Source organism: Ambystoma mexicanum, chromosome 1q, assembly GCF_040938575.1.
Source record: "Ambystoma mexicanum isolate Mex_15411 chromosome 1q, UKY_AmexF1_1, whole genome shotgun sequence".
Classification (NCBI taxonomy): Eukaryota; Metazoa; Chordata; class Amphibia; order Caudata; family Ambystomatidae; genus Ambystoma; species Ambystoma mexicanum.
This window is the reverse complement of record NC_090922.1, coordinates 23001108-23024821: the sequence shown is the minus strand read 5'-3', so window position 1 is coordinate 23024821 and position 23714 is coordinate 23001108. Positions and strand designations below refer to the sequence as shown.

The 23714-nt window shown below is 42.5% G+C and overlaps 1 protein-coding gene across 2 annotated transcripts in view; it reads left to right on the top strand.

Annotated features, from left to right (window-relative positions):
* LOC138523462 (sodium/potassium-transporting ATPase subunit alpha-2) overlaps positions 1–23714 on the top strand; it is a 504124-nt gene that overhangs the window by 260449 nt on the left and 219961 nt on the right. For both annotated transcript variants that reach the window (XM_069635440.1, XM_069635438.1), the window contains exons 12-13: positions 619–805; positions 13718–13893. In XM_069635440.1, the coding sequence (XP_069491541.1) occupies positions 619–805; positions 13718–13893 (363 nt within the window). The remainder of the gene's footprint in view (positions 1–618; positions 806–13717; positions 13894–23714) is intronic.

Here is a 23714-nt window from a genome sequence, read left to right as displayed (position 1 = left end):
CCGGCAGCTCAGGCAGGTGGTGAGTGACCATGCTCAAGGTTTGGGAATCCGGTGGAGGATCCCCTGGACAGTGCACGGCACTGCAGGGAGCTTTGGGTGCATTGAGGGCTCTCCCAAGACCACTGCCTACAACCCTAAAGTGTACCTTCGCAATGCAGTGTAGCAACTGGGCTCATTGTGGTCCGTCTGGCCGTAGGGAGCACACTTCAGATGTTAGCCATTAAGGCACCCATTTCATGAAAGACCTGCAAAGGGCCTGAACAGAAAAGAGTACAGAAAGTTCATGCCGGAAATGAGCAAGTCAGTAGGAAGGATAAATACGACAGAAATAAAGAATGACCTCTGTCATATGTGTGCCTGTCACTGCATCTTCTTGGATGAGTACCTCACTTGGACATGTTGCATGTCCAAGTGTCTCTAATGGAAATGCCATGGAAGGCCGAATCAGAATCACTGCATCACATTCATGGAGTCTGTCTCATAGTTTTCAAGGATTATTTTGGTGAAATACAGGACTACTACTCTCTTTTGGTTGTCGTTGGTGCAGATTGCTTTGCAAAGTTTGAATGCGCTAAAAAGTGATGCACTTACATCCCATAATCACTCTATTCCTGTCAGCTGTCCATTCACGAGCGCGAGGACAAGGAGGGCAACCTCCTGGTGATGAAGGGGGCTCCAGAGCGAATCCTGGACCGCTGCTCCACCATCCTGCTGCATGGACAGGAAGTGCCGCTGGACGACGAGATGAAGGACGCCTTCCAGAATGCATACTTTGAACTGGGAGGCCTGGGAGAGAGAGTCCTGGGTGAGTCTGTCTTTCTAGCAAACACTGGCACTGCAGTGTCGCGGACCTGCTTTGCATGTTGCCTGTGTGTGTATCCTAAATGGGTGGCACAATGGAGATAATTGTAGCATTTTCAGAGAGCTCAGTTTGGTGAGAACGTGAAGAGATTCTTGTGCAGCTGGGAGGGCTCTCTGATGCTGATGATCTCCTACAAACCCCATTAAATTGGTTGTGAATTCGGTTTTATATGCGAATACCTATGTACGCAGCTTTAAAAGAGGTTGCTGTCAGTACCAAACTTCTATATCTAAAGGTTTGTGCTCCAAACACTTTGCTCAAATACTGTAGTGGTGGGTTAGCACATGCCGAAATAAAGGTTATGGGCTGAGTCAGGTGTTTGTATGAGACAGGAATGTGTCACGCTGATGTATTGCAGACTTTTATGTCCCAAGCTTGGATTATTGTGATGAAGGTTTGGCACTCAGATTGGACTCTTCCCCTAAACCTGCCCCCCACATTCCCTTTTCTTATGCAGACATTTCCGTCTTAGTTTCATACACCGCATATGCCTTGTCTATCTAAGGATCTGTGCCTTGTGAGGGGTTTGGGAAAGCATAAGCACATCCAAGTCAACTGGTCTCCAAATTACAGTGGAATGCTTGAGCATGCGGATCCAATCAAGCAATCATTCACACTCCCTGTGAGAACCCCAAACTGTTAGTAGCGGATCAGCCAGCTTGAAAACAACTCTAAAGTGTTCAGCGTCTTTACCCAGCAGCACTAATCTTCTGCACTTCTTGTTGATTGAAATTAGAGAAGTCGAGTCCACGTGTATCCAACCTTAAAACCTTTTAACTGCCATGGCTCCCCGTGCCAAGGCCTTTTTTGGTGATTTGGGTATTTCGCCATTCAATGCCTTCTAACGTTTTCTGTTTCCCTTAAGTGCCAAGGACGAGGTATCTCATCCTTGGCAACAGGGGGGTAATCCCAAGGATGAGCTACCTCGCCCTTGGCACGTACGGGGTTTTAAACAAAAAACCTCCACTGCACGGTCTTTCCTTATCTACCTCCTTTCTGGTTAATCCTTTTGCAACTCAATCTACAACCTCATATTCCCTCCACAGACCAAGTAGACACAGTTTGAGCAAGCCTTAATGCCCGAAGACCCAAACAAAGGTAATGGGAACAGCATAAAAGGCTATGTAATTCCTTTCCATTACTTTCCTATTTCCCTCAAACACACACACTAACGTACATTGGTCAGATTTTTATCAGAGAGAAAGGTAATGCTTGTTTCAGAACCCAGATGTTTTGGTAGCAAATCTCTTCCCACTGGTATTGATGTTCTTCTATTGTGGGGTCACTAGTGAGATACTATTAGCATAACATACCGTTCTGTTTAAAGGATAGATAGAATGTCTGCTGAGATGCGTAGGAGTTTGGTTTATAGATTTGACTGTCGATACGCATGGGTACACTTTAAACCTCCCAGGATTCAGGGCATTAGAGCAGCTCAAACTTTCTAAAAGGTTTGAATACATTTGGGTCATGCTGATTTGATGGGGAAAATGTTAGAAATAACGGTTTAACGTTGAAATACAAAGTTCATACAAAATCACAACACATATACATCTTAAAATGTTAACATCCCGAAAATATGCCAAAGTACATACCATACCCACTTTCTAACTAAGCCTAATTCATTTAGCATTTGTAAAATTGCATATGTTCAAAAAAGTTTCGATCCTGCAGACATGCCGTTCCACAAATCATCAAAATTTACAAAATGATTCACAGTGCAAAAAAATAGACCCAGATATTTTGTTCTCACTGGTGCCAGTGTTGGACATTCCACCAATATAGGTCGGAGTGTTTCTGGTTTTCCTATGGAATTACACTGTGGGCAAATGTTGTATCCATTGTCCTTTTTCTCTACGAGCATGTGATACTTCCCCAGTCGGTAAAACTTTCAGTCAAAATCTTAAGAACTGGGTCCTTGTAACAGAACACTGATATTGATATAGGTAATTTGGTAAATGTCCAAGGGGTTTATCAATTATTGGAAAGGTTCAATGCAGTTTATATCCTCTTGTATGCCTGATGGTACCAATCCAGTCCTTTTCCTTCAGAGCCTTCTTTACACTCATTGTGTTGCCCACCAAATCTGAGTGATCTTTATCTGTAGCCTCTAAAAAATTATAGGCCAAGGATAACATCTTGTTAAAAAATGATGATGCATTTTCCTTCCAACAGTTTGAGAGATTCAAATATCAAGACAGTATCCACCAGTTAAACCAATTTTCTAATGATAACAGTCCCAATTCAAATCATAATGGCGCCATAGAAAAGGGGGATGGCAGTCCCAACACCCTCTTCCATAGTCTGCCCTCCAATCTCTCCCATTGGATGTTTTATGCAACTAAATCTATCTCCATACCATACATTATCTTTGGTATAACCTTGCCTACATAAAATAAATGAGAGGTTTAATTGTGAATGTACACAGTTTCCATTGTAACCTCCTCATCTGAAAGGCCAGTTGGTCAACTTTCTTTTCAATATTATTAATGAAAAGGGATTTATTTGAGAGTTTCTGTAAATTGAACCCGAGATAAGTGACTACCTCCTGTTCTCAATCCTTGTTTCATTAATGGACCAGTTAAACATTCAACATTTCTTTTTGATGTTACTCAAACATAATGATGTTACTTTTTTCTGGTCGATAATCAAATCATTAGCCTTTGCATATTCATTTAAGGCTACCAACAGCCTTTGTAGCCCTATGGGTAAGACATCCATAAGTGAAACGTCATCCACATTTGTCAGCCAGCTAATGGGAAACCTACCCATATAGGGACTAATCAAGGCAGCCTTTCCCAAAACATAGTTCAGAATCACCAAGTATAAATTATATAGGCATGGAGCCAATCCACAGCTCTGGTGGAGTCCTTTCGATGTGGGAAAGCTACCTGTGAGGGATCTTCCGGCATCAATTCTCAGACTCAAGGAGGTTCCCTCATGTATATGTTCCAAGATAGCTAACAAGGATGCAGGGATGCCCCATTTTCTTAACTTTCCCTAGAGCAGATCACGATTCATGAGATCAGAAGGCTTGGAGACATCTATTAGTGCTACATACATTTAATGTGATAGTCCCTTCACCTCACTCCCAGTTCCATCTTTAATAACGCACAGAATAAACCCATTGAGGGTCGTTGATTGCCCTTTCTGAAACCACATAGGTTCCTGGGTAGGATATTCTCTTCCTTGATCCATAGCTCCAACTTTTCAAGAACTAGTGCTGAAAAGATTTTACTATCGCAATCCAAAAGGCAATCAGACAATATCTATTAGGATCAGACCGACTGACAGAAATAAATTGGATTCCTTCCAGGAAATGGGTCTAGAACATGAGCTAAGAATATCCTTAAACAAATGCGTCAGGACCAGAGACCAATGTTCCACTAAGTATGATATTCGTAAGTCCATTAGGCCCTGTTGCATTAGAGTTTGACGATTTTATAATTAACTGCCTAAAATCTTCCTGATCATTACAAACCAGGAACAATAGTTACACCCATGCTAAGCGATCTTAGTCCCATATCACACATATTGGCCCAACGCAGCCGCCATACACATTCCCCTACTGTGTTACTTTGTAGTTTCAGTTGAACAGTTGTGTCTGTATTCATTATGGACCCAAAATTACGGGTGTTATTTTGTATAAGTGCTGACAGCATTGTTTTCACTGTCACACTGGATCATTAGGAATTTCTGGTTTTGCATCCAATTTTTGTGGCTTCTTATTAATTCCTTTTTCCTTTTGCAATAGGTTTCACTATCAAGTGACTGCTGCCGTAACAGTGCTAGATCTGCCCTGTGCCTTTTTCTTTCGATCCCATACTACTGGTTTATATACATGGGCATGAGTAGTGTGCCGTTTGACAGGATTTCTTAGCTTTTCCCTTTCCCAAATGAACTCATTAGAAGCTTCACTGGTACACTTTTCAAGCATGAATTAATCATGTCCGTTATTAACAAAGGCCTCTAATTTCCTCGTTATATGCACCCCATTACGGCAAAAATGTTTGAGTCTGTTACCCCACTGCTGGCAATCAATCTCTGAAGTTGCTCCCTAGGTTGGGGTTTGCAGTATAGATCAAATGTGGCTACCGGTATATTATGGTTGCACAAATGCATGGTATTGATCTCAAATCTATTGCACTGCTTATTACATCAGTCTGGATAGTATCAGGTAGTCAATGTTAAATGTTTGACTAGCTCTTTTCCAGTTTGCCCTTTTTGATAAATCCCCCCTCATATTCCCATTAGCTACCAACAAATCCCAATCCTCCAAGAGTCCATTTCATGCTATACGCATGGATGCTACTAGTTTCCACCCCATTTTGTCCTATATGATTCATGTTAAAGTCACCACCCATCATTACATGCCGCTCCCCACTAGACCTCCAGTCCATCAATCACTCTTCAATATGGTTTATAAACTAGTTTATTCCAACCTGCATCTCAATCCAATATACATTTATAATCAGAATCTTCAAATCATTTTCACACATTGTATAATTTGTTGTAATCTCCTTTAGAACTTCTAAATCCACATAACAGGCCTCCTGCTGGTCTACACACACCTGGTTTTACTGCCAATCACTGTGTTATTGGAAGCCATCTATCCAGATTCTGTTTATCAGCCATGTCTCTTGTAGAATAATGATGTCCCCCCTCTTGAGAATATCTTATACTGTTTTTCGTATTTCATGAAACTGTTATATCCTCTCATGTTCCAAACTACTATTCTTAGAGGCTCCTTCACAACTCACTATACAAAGATTCTAAAACCAAGGTCCAACTCCCATGCATCTCTTGTACGTATAGCTTTTGCAATTTCTCTTTTAGTGTTTCAGTATGCAATGCCTCCCTACTTCTTTTCTCATGGTCCACTGGACCCCCTGCCCCTTCATGTCCACCTTATTTTCTTACTCATTTAAGTGATCTTTAAATTCCTTTCTTTCCTGGTAGACCATGCACCCCAGATCTAATAGGGCTTCTCTTTCTTCCAATATTGTGTTTCCCACAAACATTGATTTTAAATGGATCTCTAATACATCCGTCTTTTTTTGTACAGGAAGCTCACAATCTTAATGTCCTCTGAGGAAATTGTTTCTAGTTCGGGGTGGACGTGTAGCATTTTCAATATGTTGCTACGATTCAATATTATATCCACATTAATGTTGGGTCTAAGTTCCATGTACAGCTTAAAAAATTCAAGATCTTTTGTCTTCATCCCATCGCCTGATTTGCCGACCTGATTATTATTTATCCTATCATTGCTTGTATTCCTTTTGGCAGGCACCTTGGGTATAGATTCTTTTATACTGAAGAGCTCCATTAATCTCTCTCGATCTCTACCCACTGTCCCATTGTTTCATGTTTGCATGGCAGAACCATTGACTATTTCCCCCTCCCTTACCGACATCCTTCCCAATTCATCTATAGGCTCATCCCTGTGTCCATTTCTACTCAATTCTAGGTTTACCTTTGCCGGTTGGGTAATAGGTGGATTCACTTTCACCGTTTTTTTAAATATTGCCTCCCATCGCCCAATCTCCTCTTTCTTTTTTTCAAAATCTCAGCCACCTCTTGAGTTGATTTAACCTTAGTCGTTAATTCTGGGTGCTTCATTTTATCTAACTGACCTGGGGATTGGGATATCCCTTCTACAGCCCTGTCACTGTCATTTAAGGCTACATGTTTATCCAGCTCACCCACTTCTTTCCTGGGTGTCGTCTGGCATGACATATGACAAATACTGTTTTTTTTTTTTTACCAGGTCGTGGCTTGCTCTTATTCTCAAATGTTTCTGTCAAGTCTATACATACATGCCTCGCTAAGCACCTTTGTATATCACTATCCTCTGGCTCCACTAGAGTCTTGTTCCACCAATTCTGACAATGATCAATGATGAGGCACTAAGTGCTGTATCATCTACCATCACATTTCTTAGAAATGTTCCTGAGTCCAATGGCAACTGGTTCTTCCTTCCATTCTTTGATTTTTTTGCGGGCCTTTTTAGATATTATTCCCCCAAACAGTCTCCTATTTGTTTCACCACATGCTGTTCATCTTTTTTTCCATTTATTAGTGTGTTTTCAATGCAATCTTTTTGCTGCGCCTTATCCTTTGGGGCCTTAATTATCTGTTTGAGGGCTGCTTCTTCTGTGGCTGTTTGTTTATCACGGATGATTTTAGATTGCTTTTTCATCTGTTTTAACATTAAGTTGGACAATATGTACATTTTTACATTCATTTCACACATGATCAGTGTGTGCGCTTTGAGCTCATCATTTATGTTTTCATACAGTTCAACAAAGTGCTGAGATCGATGGTGAAGTTAGGTTAATATGGTTGTCTGCCTCCATTAGGGTTTGGTGCAAAATCCTAAAACCTGCTTGTCTGTTTCATACTCTATCTCACTATGGGACATTGCACTCAATGATTGAGATGGGGAGCCTGCTAACGGATCATATTCTTCCTGGATGGATACTGCCGCCGGTTGACTGTGTCTCAATCCCTGAGTATCACCATATTCAATCAACAGTGGGTCTTGGCCAACCTCTCCTTTATTAGTCACCAAATCACCAACACACATGCTAGCACCCAGCAGTAAGCTGATGTCAGCTGATGTCACCTGGAAAGGCCGGCGTGTCAGTATTTAGTTGTTTCGAGCCTCTCAGATCAATGCTAGTACCAATTTGTTTATAATAATCAGTGATTTTTGGATGCACTCCCACTGTTGTATTTAACTGCCTTTGGGACTTAGGTTTCAATTCGGTTTAAACTCCCCTCCCTTGATCCAGTAAGGTATCAGCACACATATTAACAATGGTTTTTGTACATACACCCTGTACAGCCATATGTCCATTCATTGTTTGTTCAGTCATTCTTAGGTTACAACAAATTGAGTCTACCAACTCCTCCTCCGTGATTTTAGTACGGAGGCTTGATGGCATTTTGGCATCATGTTCAAAGGTACGCATTTGATCCTCTGCTTCTTTACTCAACGTGCAACCTCTTTCATTCTTGGAGGCCACCGGAGTTCTTTGTGAGTCCTCCGAAGTAGCTGGGTGGAGTTGTTTCATTGTTATTGGGGGCATGGTTTCACACTTTTACAACTTACATTCAGCTGTGTGTCGAAGTGTGCCCCTTTACACTCCATAGTGTAAAATAGGATACTCAAAGTCGCCCAAGGGTGACTGGCTAAATAGCAATCTCCAGACCCCTCTCACGCACCCAGCTTCACACATTTTCCATCAGATAATCTTGTAGCAGCCCCGACAATGCGAGTTCAAAGGCTCTCAGCCTGCAGCCACTCGCTTGGTGAACCCAACTTGAGTTCCAATATTATCAAGTGTACATTTACTCCAATGGGTTAGATATGTATACCCAAATGTCTTATCAGTCTTATTGCAAACTTATGACAGATATATGGACTAATCACCAAACGAGTTCAAAGGCAATTCACCAGGGATTGCTACAGAGTTCTTCCAGGCTTCTTGCCCACTCCAAAGTATTGCAAAAATGGTTCTGCACTCATTCGAGGTCAAAGGCAACTTGCCCGCAGTCCCTCAAACAATTGGGACACACGTTTTGCACAAAATGATCAAAATAATATTCAAAGTGGAGCATATGGTGGGCACACCATTTGGAAGTCATACAGCTAGTTATTATCCTGATCCGACCAATAGCTGACTTGCAGAGCAATGCACAAACAAAGGCAAAAGCAGAGCAAAAAAGGTGCTATTGCTTCTTCTTCTTCTTGTTAGGATGACTCCAGAAATCTGAAGCCGGCGATTTCCATCTATTAAGATGATGTTCGCCAAAAAGAGCACCAATCAGCCATCAACCTCCACTAGATCTCATCCCACTTCCCAGTCTCATGCACAAATTGAAGCAGGAACCTACACTGTTCATTCACCGCTCCTCTTTTCCACCTGAACAGATCGGATAACCCCTGTACAACTAACCCAATGCCACTCATCCGGACTCTGAGTAATTCCTGCTGCACATCAAACCTCACACAGCCCAGCATATAATGAGGCACAGTCTCTGGGCACCTGCAAGCCTCACACACCGCGGATGTAACTCTACCCATCAAACACTTCCATCCCGCCAAACCTGCATGACCCACCCTAAGGCGATTCAAAATAGTTTCCTCTCTTCGTGTCAACTCTACCCCCCTCAAATGCCCGAACTTCCCTGCACACTGTATACAACTGCTGTCCCTTTGAACTCATATCCCATTGATCCTGCCACATATCCTTAATTTTTCCATGCACCATCACCTGTACCTCAGCCACACTCAATGGGACTTTCACATCCACCTCCCCCCGCAATGTGGCCTCATACGCAGCCCGATCCACCAACTCATTACCCAAGACCCCACAATGACTGGGAACCCAGGCCAACTCCACCACTGTACCTCCAGCAACATACGCTTCTAATCGCTGTCTAATGAGCACAACTATATCCCTCCTTACTAGCAAAAATGGAATAGTCGATCACTTTTTTCCCAAAAGTAGTTGCTTTTTCCTGGAATGTCGATGAGCCATGATGCTGCTTACAGATGGATAGTGTCCTCGGTCCTCCGTCCATCTAACACTCACTGCACTCGCTGCTCATTTGGCTTGAATGGACAGTTCTTATTCCGGCATGCTGCGTGATGCATGTAAACAGTGTAGAAAGACTTCTGGGCAAAACCAGGCGATTCCAACTGCAACTCTGAAGCAAAATGTTATTAAGTGCTAGTGTCTTAGCCAAACACTTAAAACTCACTGCACTTTCTAAAGTGTATAGGTCAATAAGTATTAGAAATGAATACGCCAGACGTAATCATATCCTACTTTTGAATCAGTGTATTGCTCCATGTCATGTTATTATTAAGTGTTATGAAATTAAATATGTACCTAAAGAGGTCAACAAAAATGTGAACATATTTCATCAGTAATGACGCATTTGATGTAATTATTGATCTCATTGCTGATGTCATGTATGATGTAATTAGTGATGCCACCAGTGATGGCAAATGTGATGTCATCATTGTGGTCATACGCTGCGCAGCAGGCAGGGGTGCATAGTTAAGGTGGAGTTGCTCGAAAATGTGATTGCTGAATTTCAGGGGTTTGTTGTATTTAATCTGATCACCTTAACTCTCTATTAACCAAGATTTTTTTCAATTGATATATATTTACACGTTTACATATATTCAGAAAAAAAATTACCTTTTGTTGCAGAATCGTTAATGTGATGATTTAATGCACTGCACCTTAACTCTCAGCCATCCTGTTGCACAGTCCAAGAGCACCGAGATTACTTCACTGATGAAATCACTGACGGCATTGCATATAACGTCACTTATGCTGTCATTTATTACATCATTGTTAAAAACTAGAGCACCCTGATGACATCAGTGTCCTGTTGCCACATTGCACAGAGCATGGCCTTTTTGTTCACAAGAGTGCAATGGCTAAAACTTGTAATTCTGAGAGAAAGAACCCTTGGGTGCATTCAAGAGCCTACTGGGAACTTTTCCCAAGTGAGCAACACCCAAACCTGAACATTGTGATGGAGAGAGTGAAATCCCATGCTCCTCAAGACCTTCCTTTTCACCTCTTCCTTCTCTCTGCCTCTCCCCTGCTAACCTTTCCCACATCCTTTCTCTCTGCCTTCCCTCTGCTATCCTTCCCTCCTCCTGCTCAGTTACATTGACTGGCTGCCTGGTGCTCCTCTGAGTCATACAGGTCACCTGCCCCCCACACCTCCCTGCCCAATCTGTAGCATTTGCTTTTGGGCCCTCCTGCACTGCCATCTGGCCTTCCTTTCCCTTAACCCAGTGCACTTTTCCCTTCTTCCTCTCCCCTGCACTTCCTGTCTACGCACTTGCACAATCTAAATGATTCTAGGCCTAGCAAGATTGTTTGTCTTGTTCTCCCATGTTTTCCCCTCCCTTGCCTGGTCGCGCCTTGAAACACTTGTGTATAGGCACATTTTAAACAACCTATCAATCAATCAATCCTGGAATCTGCTGTGAAATCTGAAGCAGGCCACGTCAAATAGAGCACTGGGGGTGGGGACCTTCCAGCGGGCAGGCACATATAACACTGGCAGTCCTGACAATACAACTCAGAGAGAAATAAATATACCCGTTTTTTTCTAAATTGAAGTCATATTTCTAATGTCCATATGGTGTCCAGTCAAAGATTCAAATACATTGTTTCGAAATGCAATAGTTTCGAAACAAAAGAACCGGAAAAAAAATCGAATGCCTTTTTTTAATTTTGTTTTTTTTTTGGCTTTCGTATAGGAAAAAATACTGTTTTTTCCCGAAAAAACAGGGGTTTGGGTGGAGGGGGGCACCAAAAAAACCCCAAAAAACGGGCATTTATATTTTTTTTCTTGGTCATTTTGTTTCAAAACTATTGCATTTCGAAACAATGCATTCAACCCTTTCACTATAAACCGTCCATATGCCAAACTATATAAAATGGCAAAGAGATTCTGCATCCTTAGGCACAATCCATGTATGTGTTGCTTTGCTTATACACTGCTATTTGATATTGTCGCTTCTATCTTCTAAATGTGTTCTTTTTAAGTCAATGACATAGGAGCGTTGATAGACTTGTTCCAAATTAAACGTCTGTGTGCTGTTTTCGGGATTAAACCATTGAATGGTTTTGGTCGTGTCTTGCAGGAAGTTAATTACAATTCATCTAGTGAATGCAAATGCCTGATTAGGATTTTGGCGCTAGTGGTGCAAATTTGGATATTTTTGAATACCAGATGTTTTACAACTGTCAAACTCCGAACGTTTGTTGAGCTAATTAACACATGTCGTGCGGACCCTCTTCTTCTTTAAGTCTCATAGGACTGCATGGGATGTTTTGCTGCATGTTTATGGTCAAGGGGATCCTTCCCGCTCGCTACTGGAAATCTATTGCATGCGGTATAAGCAACAGCGTTTGCCGGTATTACTGTAGGTAATATGACCAAGCTCATAATCAGGCCAAAATATATTAAATTCATTACATTTTTATAAGGGCCAGCGCTATCATAATTGATTGGAGAAAATGTAGGCAAAGACATTTTTAAATGAGTCTTTGTAATGAGTTTACATCGTCTACTCTGAATGTCTGTTCTTAATATTTGCAGTTAGAAATGATCATTAGGATTTGAAACAACTTAATATGAATGGTCAGCTATAGCATAAATGTTCTGTTATGCTGACGATAATGCTCAACAGGCAATATGCTCTTACTTTTTCTTTTTCTTTTATTAACGTGTTTTATTGGTTAAATATAAACCTATACACAATATGTATTTCGCGCCTTGAAACACCTGTGTATAGGCGCGTTACAAATGCCATATCATATCATATCATATCATATCAATATAAAATAATGAAAAGAAAAAACATATATTCATATATGTCATTTAAACAGTACTCATTTCAGATAAATATAACAGTAAAATAGACAATGTTATACTAATTTCTTTCCAATTTCTTGCCATACATAATAAACAGTAAAAGTCATCACTACATTTTCACCAGCATAAATCAAAGACCAAAATTGCTCGTAATGTAAAAAATGCAAGTTATATCCCCCTTTTCACAAATATCAGTTTAAAGAGCACAGTCTGTCAGAAGATGACGATGCGTCTCAAGTTCTATTTTACAAATCCTGCATAAACGTTCACCCATAGCGATTAAATGCCATGCGACAATTTGTGACAAAGTAGGGAGTTCACCTAATCTAGTAAAAAGTGTCTTACATTGCCACTTTATTTTTAATTTATAGGCGCGGCATAGCAATGGGAAACCATTGCAAGATAGAACTAGAAAGGGAAGATTTTTCTGCAGGTTTGGCGCATCTTTGATTCCATCCCAAACAGTGGCTTTTCCTTTACCCTTTTGCATTTCACAGTGAAGTTCTCTTCTGCACAAGGAAGGCAGACAATTTCAGCTAGGAAGGCCTGTATTTCTTCACCCATGCTTTTAGTGCCAAGCAAGGGAGATCAGAACCCATTCCATCTTTACAATACGAATAGATAGATTTACCATTATGACAATCTTCAGGGATTTTAAAATAAAAAATACACGTACAAATCTGGTTTTTGTGTACCCAGCATAGTAATTCCTAATTCATTGCAAATACTCTCTCAAGCATGCATAGCTTTGTATTTCTGCGTACTTTGTTTTTTTTACACACATGATGAAAATATACAGGTTTATTTTTGTGATATGCATTTTTTACATGTCAGTGCCTTTCCACATGCAGATTTCTCAGGCACCAAGCACAGTTAGGCACGAAGAACAGCTCTGCATGTGGCTCACATTTCATTATATATCGCACATGCGTCCCTTATGGACCTCATTACGAGTTTGGAAGTAGTGGGTAAAACAGGCTTTAATACCGTTACTGCCTGCTTAAGCACTCTACCTGATTATGGGTTTTACCCCTAGGTAAAAATAAAATCCTGCATGTGAGTGGAGGTCTTACTTCCACTCTCAATGACAGTATTGCTGCATGCAGTAATACCGCCACTCCCCAATGAAGCATGAGAATGGGGAGTAACTAAAATCCAGAAACCGGTGGTACATTACCATTAGCACTGGTACTAGCAGTAATTCATGTTGCCGCATTAGCAATAACAAGGTCCTAGTTTATTCCAGTTCGTGTGACATCCACACCTGTTTGCGACACTGTCGTTTGCTCAGCATGGGCAATTATTGATTTGGCTCATGGAATTCTGTACCACTAGCAGCACTATGTTGAGTTCATTTAAGTAAGGCCATGGGCAACGTTTTGCTCTTGATGTTGATTTCTTCTGATCTATTGACATTTTTTTCTTGTTTTCTAGGATTCTGCCACTACAGTCTCCCACAAGATCAGTTTCCTCTTGGGTTTAAGTTTGACACAGATGAGATAAACTTCCCCATAGTTGATCTCTGCTTCATTGGCTTGATTTCTATGATTGATCCCCCTCGGGCTGCTGTGCCAGATGCTGTGGGAAAGTGTAGGAGTGCGGGGATCAAGGTAAGACACTCACATCAGCCATGACGTTTACCGATAAGACTTCTATATTCCGTTTGGCTAGCTCGTTTCTTTCTGTTTTCTCACTTCTCTTACTCTGTTTCTATTCACATTCTACTCTTTCAGCTGCACTCAGTCACTTACTCACACCAGAGGTGAAAGATCCCATGAAGTCCTCCTTTTAGTACTATGTCTGAAATTGACTAAATATGGAATTACAGATGGGCAGCTATTAACTACGGGGACATTTTACACAGAGGATTTGTCTATGACCGACTCCAGGGGCGCCGCTGTTTGAGGCACAAAAGCTGCTCAGGTGACCCTTGAGGCAAAGCCTGTCACTCCAAGGCTGTTTTGGGCTGACAGAGCTAAAGGCAGAAGGGGGATTTTCAGGTGTGACACTTTTCGTCACGTTGTTAATTCAAACTGAAAAGGTGCCACAACTAAGAAAAAGTGTAGTGTATATTGATACCCCTTCATTGTGGTTCTAAATTTCTGGCGTCTGGTGCCTCTAGGGCTGTAACTCTGTGGGGATCTTGAACAATCTAGCCCCTGGTTAAATTATTTTTACTTTCTGATTACTGCATGTCGTGGCAACCCCCGGCCCAACCTCTTAGAGTTGGTAAAAGGGGAGGGAGACAAACTAACGCAGCCCTTTAAGCCAGCAGACCATCCCTTTTACAGCACTTGATGTTACTTAGGGGCTAAATAGACCATAGACAACAGAGTTTGGCTAAAGGTCCATCAGCCCTGGAGGGAGAAGGACTAAGGCAGCCCTCCAAGCCAATCAGCGTTCATTCAGCAGCATTAGTTCTGATTAAGGTGGCACGGAGCTTTGGTATATTGTATGCTCTTTCTCCTGCACACTTCATGGATCAAATTTTGGTTTTATCAAATTATTGTATTATGTATTGTTATATTTATACTGCTACTGTGTTTCTAAGCCCTAACTGCACTTGCACTTTAATAGTTAGGTGTTATGGTATTGTATTCTTTGTTAGAACTTAATATGTCTAAAAGGAAGGTAGCTACCTCAACTTCCCCAGATGGGAAGAGTAGAAAAACAGCCAAGTTCATGGCCCCAATAGAGGATGCAAAACTGTTCTTTAATGAAATAGAGGTGTATTTCAGTCGATCTGGAAAATGATGAAATAGACAAATATCCTTTGACCAAAAACCAATGAGAAAAAGGCTGTAAACAGAAGCCCACCTCTAAATACTCTTCCTCCTGTAGTAATCGCAATAAACTAGATAAAGGCACGTTTACTGGCATCCAGACTACCCTATTAATTAAATCGATAAATAAGACAGGCCCTGCCATTCCACCACCAATCTCAGAGTTACTTGAGATCCCCGGACCATCAATACAAGAGGGTGGAGATCTCAACTACGAGGTATTTGAACACTGGTACATATTAAATCACCTCACTGTGAGGTCTAAACTCAGGGCAGAAAACGTTCTTGGAGGTACAACATTGACTTTCACACATCATAATGGACATGTTGCGCTAATCGGGTTAGGCAAAGTCAGGCACTTGATTCTAAGTGCATACACTTGATACCAATTAGCTCTCCTCACATGAATAAAAGGCAGAACCCAAAGACACACTCTGAGCAAGGCAGAACACAAGTACGAGCAGGACTTCCGGGCTGAAGGCAAACCTACTGAAGCAGAAAGAAGGACCAAGGGACTTGAGCTGCGGGTCGACAACCCCAAGAGTTCCCTCATTGCCTCCGACAGGCCGCAAAAGATACATGGAGAAGGCCATATCTCGCAAGCGAAGACTACATTGTGTTTCAAGGACACCAGCGACCCTGTCGGTTCAATGGCAGAGTTGGGAGGTGAGGCCAAGCCTGTGGTACTAACCTTGGCTCGTGAATTAGAAATCGCAAAACCAAGAAAGAGACACACACAGCCGGTGAGTTGGCAAGCGTCCTGAGAGACTGCTCTGTGTTAAAGTTTGAAATAGCAATATAATATCGCAAGTGAAGGCTGCAAACGTATGGATGTGACGCGAAGAAAGGCACACCTTTCAGTGAACTTTGATATAAAGGACAGTTGTGAAATCAGCGATAGTAGGTAACAGAGTTGTCCGGTGAAAGGAAGTAGCCCATTCGAAAGTCTCAGTGAAAGGTACATTGTTTAAAGCGATAAAGTGAATGAACAGCGAATGTGAAATAAGGAAGATTAATTACAAGAGAAGGAAAGAGTGAAAGTTAAACCATGAACTTTGAGTCAAAGTGGTCCTGCAGTGGTCTGTGGAGAAAACCATGCACATTCGAAAGTCTTTGCCATCCGAAAGTGGTCTGAGCCCGGCTGAGGGAGACCCGAAGTATGATAAGCTTGGGGAGGGGAGTCCCCTTGCATGTTTGTGTTGATCTTTATCATGAGAGGTCTGAGCCTGACAAAGGGGCACCTACTTAAACTGCGCGGTGAAAGGGCTGAGCCTGACCCGAGAAAGACCTTTGTGACCTTTTTGGTTGAAACATTATTTTGGAAGTCAGGAAAGAGAGTTTAATGTGGCAGGTCAGACGGGCCTCAATCCACCTTTTGGAACTGTTTATTGTGTTGGAAACCGAGCCAGAGTTACTCTGTGAAGTCTAATGTGGGGCGGAGAGCTGGTTCAACCATATTATCATTTGAACACTGATTTTTCCCTTTGCATACATTTCTCTTTCTTACACTTTTTTGTACAAGAGAGAGGGCAGGCACTAGGTTTTTGTTAGCATAGGCCATTTTGATTTGACAGACTCCACTTGGATTGCATTATTTATTATTTGATGGTCGAGACTACTCCCATCTTAGTTATAGCACAAAGTAGGAATTTCTCCTGCCCCAACAATTTCAATAAAGGTTTTACAAATTGTACCCATTGTGTCAGTGTCATACTTGTGATACCATGCCTTCCCTAAATATCAAAGTACAGCGTTTTTAGACCAAGGAGATCATATTTTGGGTGTAAAACAGTCTTATTATTCATATATAATTTGTGTGACATTTGTGCTACATGTGCAAAGTCTACTGATGGTCGTGGATGTGGAAAAACAATCCCTGTCATTGCAAATAATATTTCAAATTGTAAATGCTTCTTTAAGGGTATTGAAGAAGGAAGCTGACACAATGGTGACATGTTGCCCTTTCTCAAACTAAAACTAAAGTAACTGTCAGAATGTCCGTCCAATTGAAAGTCCACCATCCTGTGTCACAACCTACTTCTATTCCTTACACTACTACTTCAAAACTAAAATGATTCAACAAGAGAATGACTCCCTTCTCCTGGTATATGGGTGGCATTCTTACAAAATGTTATTTTGCAAGAAAGGTATGAGGGGGAATGACGCCCTTCCCCTGTCTTGCAGCGATCTAATAGAAGGTTCTCTCGCCAGGAGAATTATTCCTTTCGCTTGATATACGGGTGGTGGTCCCAAAATGTCCCCTTGAAAACAAATGGCTGGGGGGAATGACTCCCTTCTCCTGCCTGTGAGTTCCAGCACTTTGTACAGTCAACTTTCTAGACCAGGAAAATGGTTCAAAACAAGACCAGTGAGAATGATTTCCTTTCCCTGGCATCTCTTTCCCTGGCATCTCTTCAGCATGCTTGAAAGGATTTGTTTTTCTCACCAGGAGAATGACTCCCTTCTCCTGGTGTTTGAGAGTTATTTTCCATCTTGGATTTTACGTTGCCACTCTTTCACTGGATCAGCAAAGTCCTACTTATATCCGGGTCCCAGACCCTTCTCTCGTGGTCAGTGGACTTATCTCCACCACTGATATGAGGAGGATTTACGTGGATGAACTCTTCTCCTCTATTGGAGTCTCAGACCCTTCTCTGGTTGTTAGTGGTCTTATCCCTGCCACTGCTATGAGAAAGATTTACTTGGATGCACTCTTCCCTTCGGTTGGGGTCCCAGACCCTTGATGGCTCTCTGATAGGCCTCACGCATGCCTTGGCATGGAGCGGACACCTCTTCACTCGCCCACGTCCCTACTGGCCCGCTCATACTTCCCGTTATGTTCTGGGACTTGCTTGCATTGCGCGGGTCTATCCATGGACTAGGATCAATCTCCTTCCGGCTTCCTGCAGCCACCTGCTTCGTTACTCCTTCTGCGTTTGCTCTATGTGTTGTGGCTTTTTGCAGTCTCTGCACCGTCCAAGGACTGCGCAGTCCACCTCCTCCTGGTGGTCGTGCCACTCCCTCACCTGCTTCCCGCTGGGCTTGGTCCTGCCGACATCAGATCCGTGAAGGACTCCCTCAGCCACTCGCCGGCGTCCTCTAAAGAACCCTCTTGTTGGATCCAGTGCAGACTTTGAAAGTGGCGGGTTCTCTGATGCAGAGGGAGGGCAAAGACAAATAGTCCTTCCTCACTTTCCATGTTATGAGGCTTACTCCACCCCAGTGTAACATCAATATTTGTTGTCAATGGCTCCTTGGTATTCCTCATGCCTCCTTTGAGACACCTCACATCAGTCCCAGGGCAGTCAGTATACCTCATGTTTTCTGTGCCCTTCTTCATCCTAGTACTTTATATCTTGGTTGTACTCCTAGCACTAGAGAAATAGATTGGTTTACTTTCAATTTAGTGGTTTGAAATGGAGGGATTGGACCAAGGCATGTGGGTGGGGCAGTTATGTTATACAACTGTTGGTACCCTTGGCAATCATTCTTATTCCCATAGTGGGAGTCCCTCCCCATGATGTTCTCTTGCATTAAACCACTCCTGAGGGATTATTGAATAGCGGCTGCACCTCCTTAGCCTCATGGGAAAGGGCACCCCTTTGGGGAGAAGTGACGATACCAAGTGAATCGTCACACTTCTTATTTGGTAAGATTTGCTCTTTCTTTATTTCTGTAGTTCTGCAGAGAGAAGGGCATTTCCAACATTCTGAAAGCTCATCGGGTTACCCCCCTCCCAGTCTTGACCAATGTTTTTTTTAATAAAGTCCAGATTTAGAGTAAATCAATGAAGAATGTAATTTCCAAGGAAAAAATCAGAAATGACCTCTCTAACGACCAAACAATTATCTCTGATAGTTGAGGTTTGGATGGACATATGCCTGTTAGGGGGGACATATTTCAGATATTGAGTTTCTAGACCAACTTCCCATTTATTAATTACAATAAATGATGTAATGGCCTATTCTTTTTTCAGTCGTTGAAACAAACATTGATTTATAAAGCTTTTTTCCTTGTTTGGACAGACTCAGGAATATAGGATTCTTCCTTCCATTGATCCGAATAGGCATGAATCCTTGTTCTGCTTTCTTTTGGATGTCAGTTAGAGAACTAATTTGGCTTTTATAATTACTCCTTAAAGTACTTTGAGGTTTTATAGTCAGGAGAAATCCATGGAAATCCAGAGTATTTCATTCCAACATAAAGAAATGTGTTTTTGGGTGAAAAGTTGTTTTTTAATGGATGAGCTGTGGTACGTTCACTGTTTTGTTCATCTACTGAGATGATGGTGATGCCTGGGGCCTCATGGTTTCAAATGGGAAATTCAGTATGGTAGAGATGTAATTCAATCAAGAGACAAGTGTCATTTAAATTAACATAATTTGCACTATTCTTTAAATTGCATGGGCAGTTAGTTTTGGTCCACAAGACCTGGTTCACAGAATCAATCAGTGGAGATAGCCAGCAGAAGAAATCATTCCCCAGTAGACATGGCATGCTGTCTGAAGCCATGACATTCTCCAGATGGGTAAACCTCTGAGGTCCGATTTGTATCTACAATTAAACAACCCCTTCTACAGTTATTTCCTTTCCATCAAAGTTAATGAATTCTCAAGCACAAGGTTGGAATAGGCTTTCTGATTCTCTCCCCCCACCCCCGGATTAATTTGTCAAAGATATCTTTTTTAAGTTAGGGTTCTTTTGACTCTGTACCTATGCAGGCCTTTAAGTCACAAAGTCCCTGAACCAGAATTTGAGCATACAATCGATCTTTTAGCTTACACAGAAAATCTGAGTTGCAAGACAAGCTTAGATGGACTCTTTTGATGTCAGAGAAGTCATGGTATTGGCCTGCCACCATGTAGGTATTCCCTTCCCTAAGATCAAGTTCATGTGTGTTGGCATGGGAATCTGTTTGTTTAAAAAACACACTTGGTAATCACATATGGGGTAGGTGTATATTGGTTGTTTGACCTAAAAAACTTGACCTACTGACCATTTGACCTACGTTTTGTTGACTGAATTATTTTGGACCTACTGTAGAGAGAGACCCCCTGCAACCAACCTAATGTGGGGGAGACCCCGCGTCAGTCCCCCAACGTCCCACCATATCAACCTATTCCCTTGCCGCACCCCACAACTATTTTTTCATTAAAGTGTACCATTTCACCTTTCCGAATTAGGTAAAAAAGATGCAGTCAAATGGGAGTAGGTCAAGTTGGCATTAGGTCAACTATGCCAATACCGGATGTCCCATCTACCCAGATTCTTTTCTACTGCCTTCTTTCAGAGAGCTTTCATTAGAATATTCTGGAAGAGAAGGAACATCCATTCTTTCTGAGTTCTCACTTTAATTTTAGTTTTGTCATGTCAGCTCTTGTGTCTAGACATTCCCTGTTGAATCTCTTTTTTCAGTGTTGTGTGTAACTGTTTTGATGACTTTTACCAACATTTCTTTGGGAAGTGGTGACAATCACATTTTTCTACTTGTTGAAAATCACCTTTTTGTTGTGATTGTTACTTCAAGGAGTAAGGAGCCAGTGCCAGATTATCCATTAGGCCAAGCAGGCACCGGCCTTTGGGCCCCACACCTTTTAGGTGCCCTGTGACAAGAGATCAAAATAAAGCAGTGCAGACAATTAAAAACCTATTAGCAGATAATTTGTGAGGGGGGCACAACATTTTGACTGCCCAGGTGCCTCCACAGGGTTTAATCCAGCACTGTAAGGAGCACTGACTCTTGGTTTCTTATGTTTTTTTATTTCTTTCATGGTTTAGTTTATGGGGAATACTAGGAACTTCCACAAGGGCTTGGCATAACCTTTCCTCAATATCCCCATTTTTCTCCTCCACTTGTACATATTTGCTGGAACATAGTTCCTCCTATCATATCCTGGTGGGCGTGGTTGGTCCACCTGGTGGCTGTTTTGTGGAGCACTGGAAGTATGAGGGCCTGTTGGGTCCTCATCAATTTTTCAAGAGCTGTGGACATGGCCCAAGATAATAGCTGTATTTGGGCTGTGGCTGAGGTGTTCAAAGTGACTGAATGGCTTTACTGGAGTGTTTCAGCCTACTTTTGGCATATTATGGCAGCACTTTCACGTGCAAGCCTTCACATCACATGTGGTCGCTGTAGCTTTGCATATTAGGCACTTGTTAGAGTTGAAAAGCATTACATGGGTGTATGAGCTGCCACATAGCATAATATATAAGCAACTGTACATCGAAGACTGCACCTTACAAATTATGACTGCACCTGGCTTATGAAGTTGTAACATGCATAAAATGGCAATAACTGGCAAACTGAATATCCAAGGCTTCGTATTACATCTGGTTACTTATATTAAGCATAAGTGGTATTAACTTGCAATAAATGGGATTACTGGGACATTTGATGCTGCACTTGGCAAACAATGGAAGCAACTGGTCATTGAAGAAGGGGCCTTGCATTTTATGGTTGTGCCTGGCTTTTGATACTACAATAGGCATGAGATATCAGCATCTGCATGTAGGATACTGCGCTTGGTACATTGTGGCAGCACCTGGAAATGTGGCGACACATTTGTTATGTTACTGGGATTTGTACCATGCTCTGCTGTATACTGACTATGCCTGGCTTGTGTGTCAGTAAATGGACATATGTGGCTATACTTGTACTTGTATTCAGGGCCACTGACTTATGTTGCTTCAGGTGGATGTTCCCCTAATATATGACGTCACCCATAACATATCAAGTCAGCACCTGAGTTAAAATGTGGTTGGAAACTAATATAGTCTTTTGACTACTTACATTGACATTCGTTTTTGTTATCAGTCAGAAGCTTTTATACATCACTGCAAGCGATTTTCCTGTGATTTCATTATAATCAAAAGTCAAATGATGTTGCATCCTGTGAGATAATCAGAGTCAAAGGTCAAATGACATTACTTCCTGCAGTATCATCGGGTGTGTGATTTATCAGGTGCTTCTGGTATTTTAGAGATTTGGCATCCATCTCAGGAACTGGCAGAGAGAGCAAGATGGCAGGAGTATGGAAGGAGAAGAGGATCACAAAAGGCGAAATCACTTGATAAAGAAGATCATTGTAGGTCACACCTTCTGATTGACCTGCACGAGCTGAGACACCAAAACATGATGAAGCACAATAGGAGGCTCATGGAATAAACCTACCAGAGAAACCCAGAGTTATCCCAAGTCCTGGGAAGTCTACAAACTCAGAGGAGCAAGAGGAGCCTGGGTCTCCTGAGAAAAAGCAGTCTCCAGGGTCTTGCCAAAGGGGCTCTCCAAACCAGAGAGTGAGAGTTTACAAGGATGGATGAAAGTTCAGTCAGGGCTTTACATCCCTAAAGGCACAGTGAGCTGGGAACTATACCCCAGAGACTGTAAAGAAGTGTGCTGGGCACTATTTGCCTGCAAGTGAACTGGCACGATATCCCTGAGACTGTCAAGGAAGTAAGCTGGGCAATATATCCCCAGGAAGTAAGCTAGCCACTATATCTCTAGAAGCAAACCTGCCATTATAATCCTGTGACAGTGTTAAAACTGTCAAAAATGGTTTATGGTCTTTACATCGAAAACTTTGCATCAAAATACAAATGCATTGAAAAAATCCATCAAAAACCCATTTTCAATAGCAACTACCCATCCATCGAAACCAATCCATCGAACATTGAAATACGAAGAAACAAAGGGGTCGATTCATGGAATTAATGTGCGCCGAAAATTCCCGCGCAGAGGTGCCAAAACGTGCGAATCGCAGGAAAAGTGCGAAAATCGCAGTGCAAGTGCGAAAATCGCAGGAAAACCAGCGCACAGCGATTCATGGAAGTCCGTGCGCGAGAAAAACATTGGATGTGCGCTAAAAATGTGCACCGCATGCCGGCGCACAGGTCATCCAACAGCGTGCGCCACGGCCACTGCGAAATCGCACATAGCGCGGCGCACATCACAAAAGTAGGCGGAACACGGGGTCGTAACACTCGGAATGGGGAACAACGCGTGAAAATATGGGCGTCACGGGGGAAGAACAGGAGGCAAGTGCGCGGAACGCCCACACGCTCACCTACAACACGTATTCATGGAATCGAATAGGGCAAACCAGCGCACGGTCAAAGACGCGCACAGGGCCAAACAAGTACGCCACAAGAAAGCAGGCGGTAGCGCCCCTGCGACTGAAAAAAATGTGCGCCAAAATGTGCGCTAACAAAAAGCTCCCATATACAGCCATGATGAATGGCCCATACAGTGGCCCTCTAGGACAAATGAGGTGCAAAGGGGCCCCGACAAACACGGACACCCGCTGTGTGAAAAATAGCGTGTGCGCGTGTTCCTGGGTGCGTGGGAAGTTCCACATGCGATTAGCCTTGGTATGTGTACTTCGGGGTGCGCGGGAAGTTCCACACGCGATTGGCCTGGGTAGGTGGGGGTGCGTGGGAAGTTCCACACGCGATTGGCCTGGGTACGTGTACTACGGGGTGCGCGGGAAATTCCACACGCGATTGGCCTGGCTAGGTGGGGGTGCGCGGGAAGTTCCACACGCGACTGGCCTGGGTACGTGTATTCCGATGTGCGCGGAAGATTCACACGCGATTTCTGCAGGGTACGTGTATTTCGGTGGTGCCGGGGAATGCTACACGTGATTTGGCCA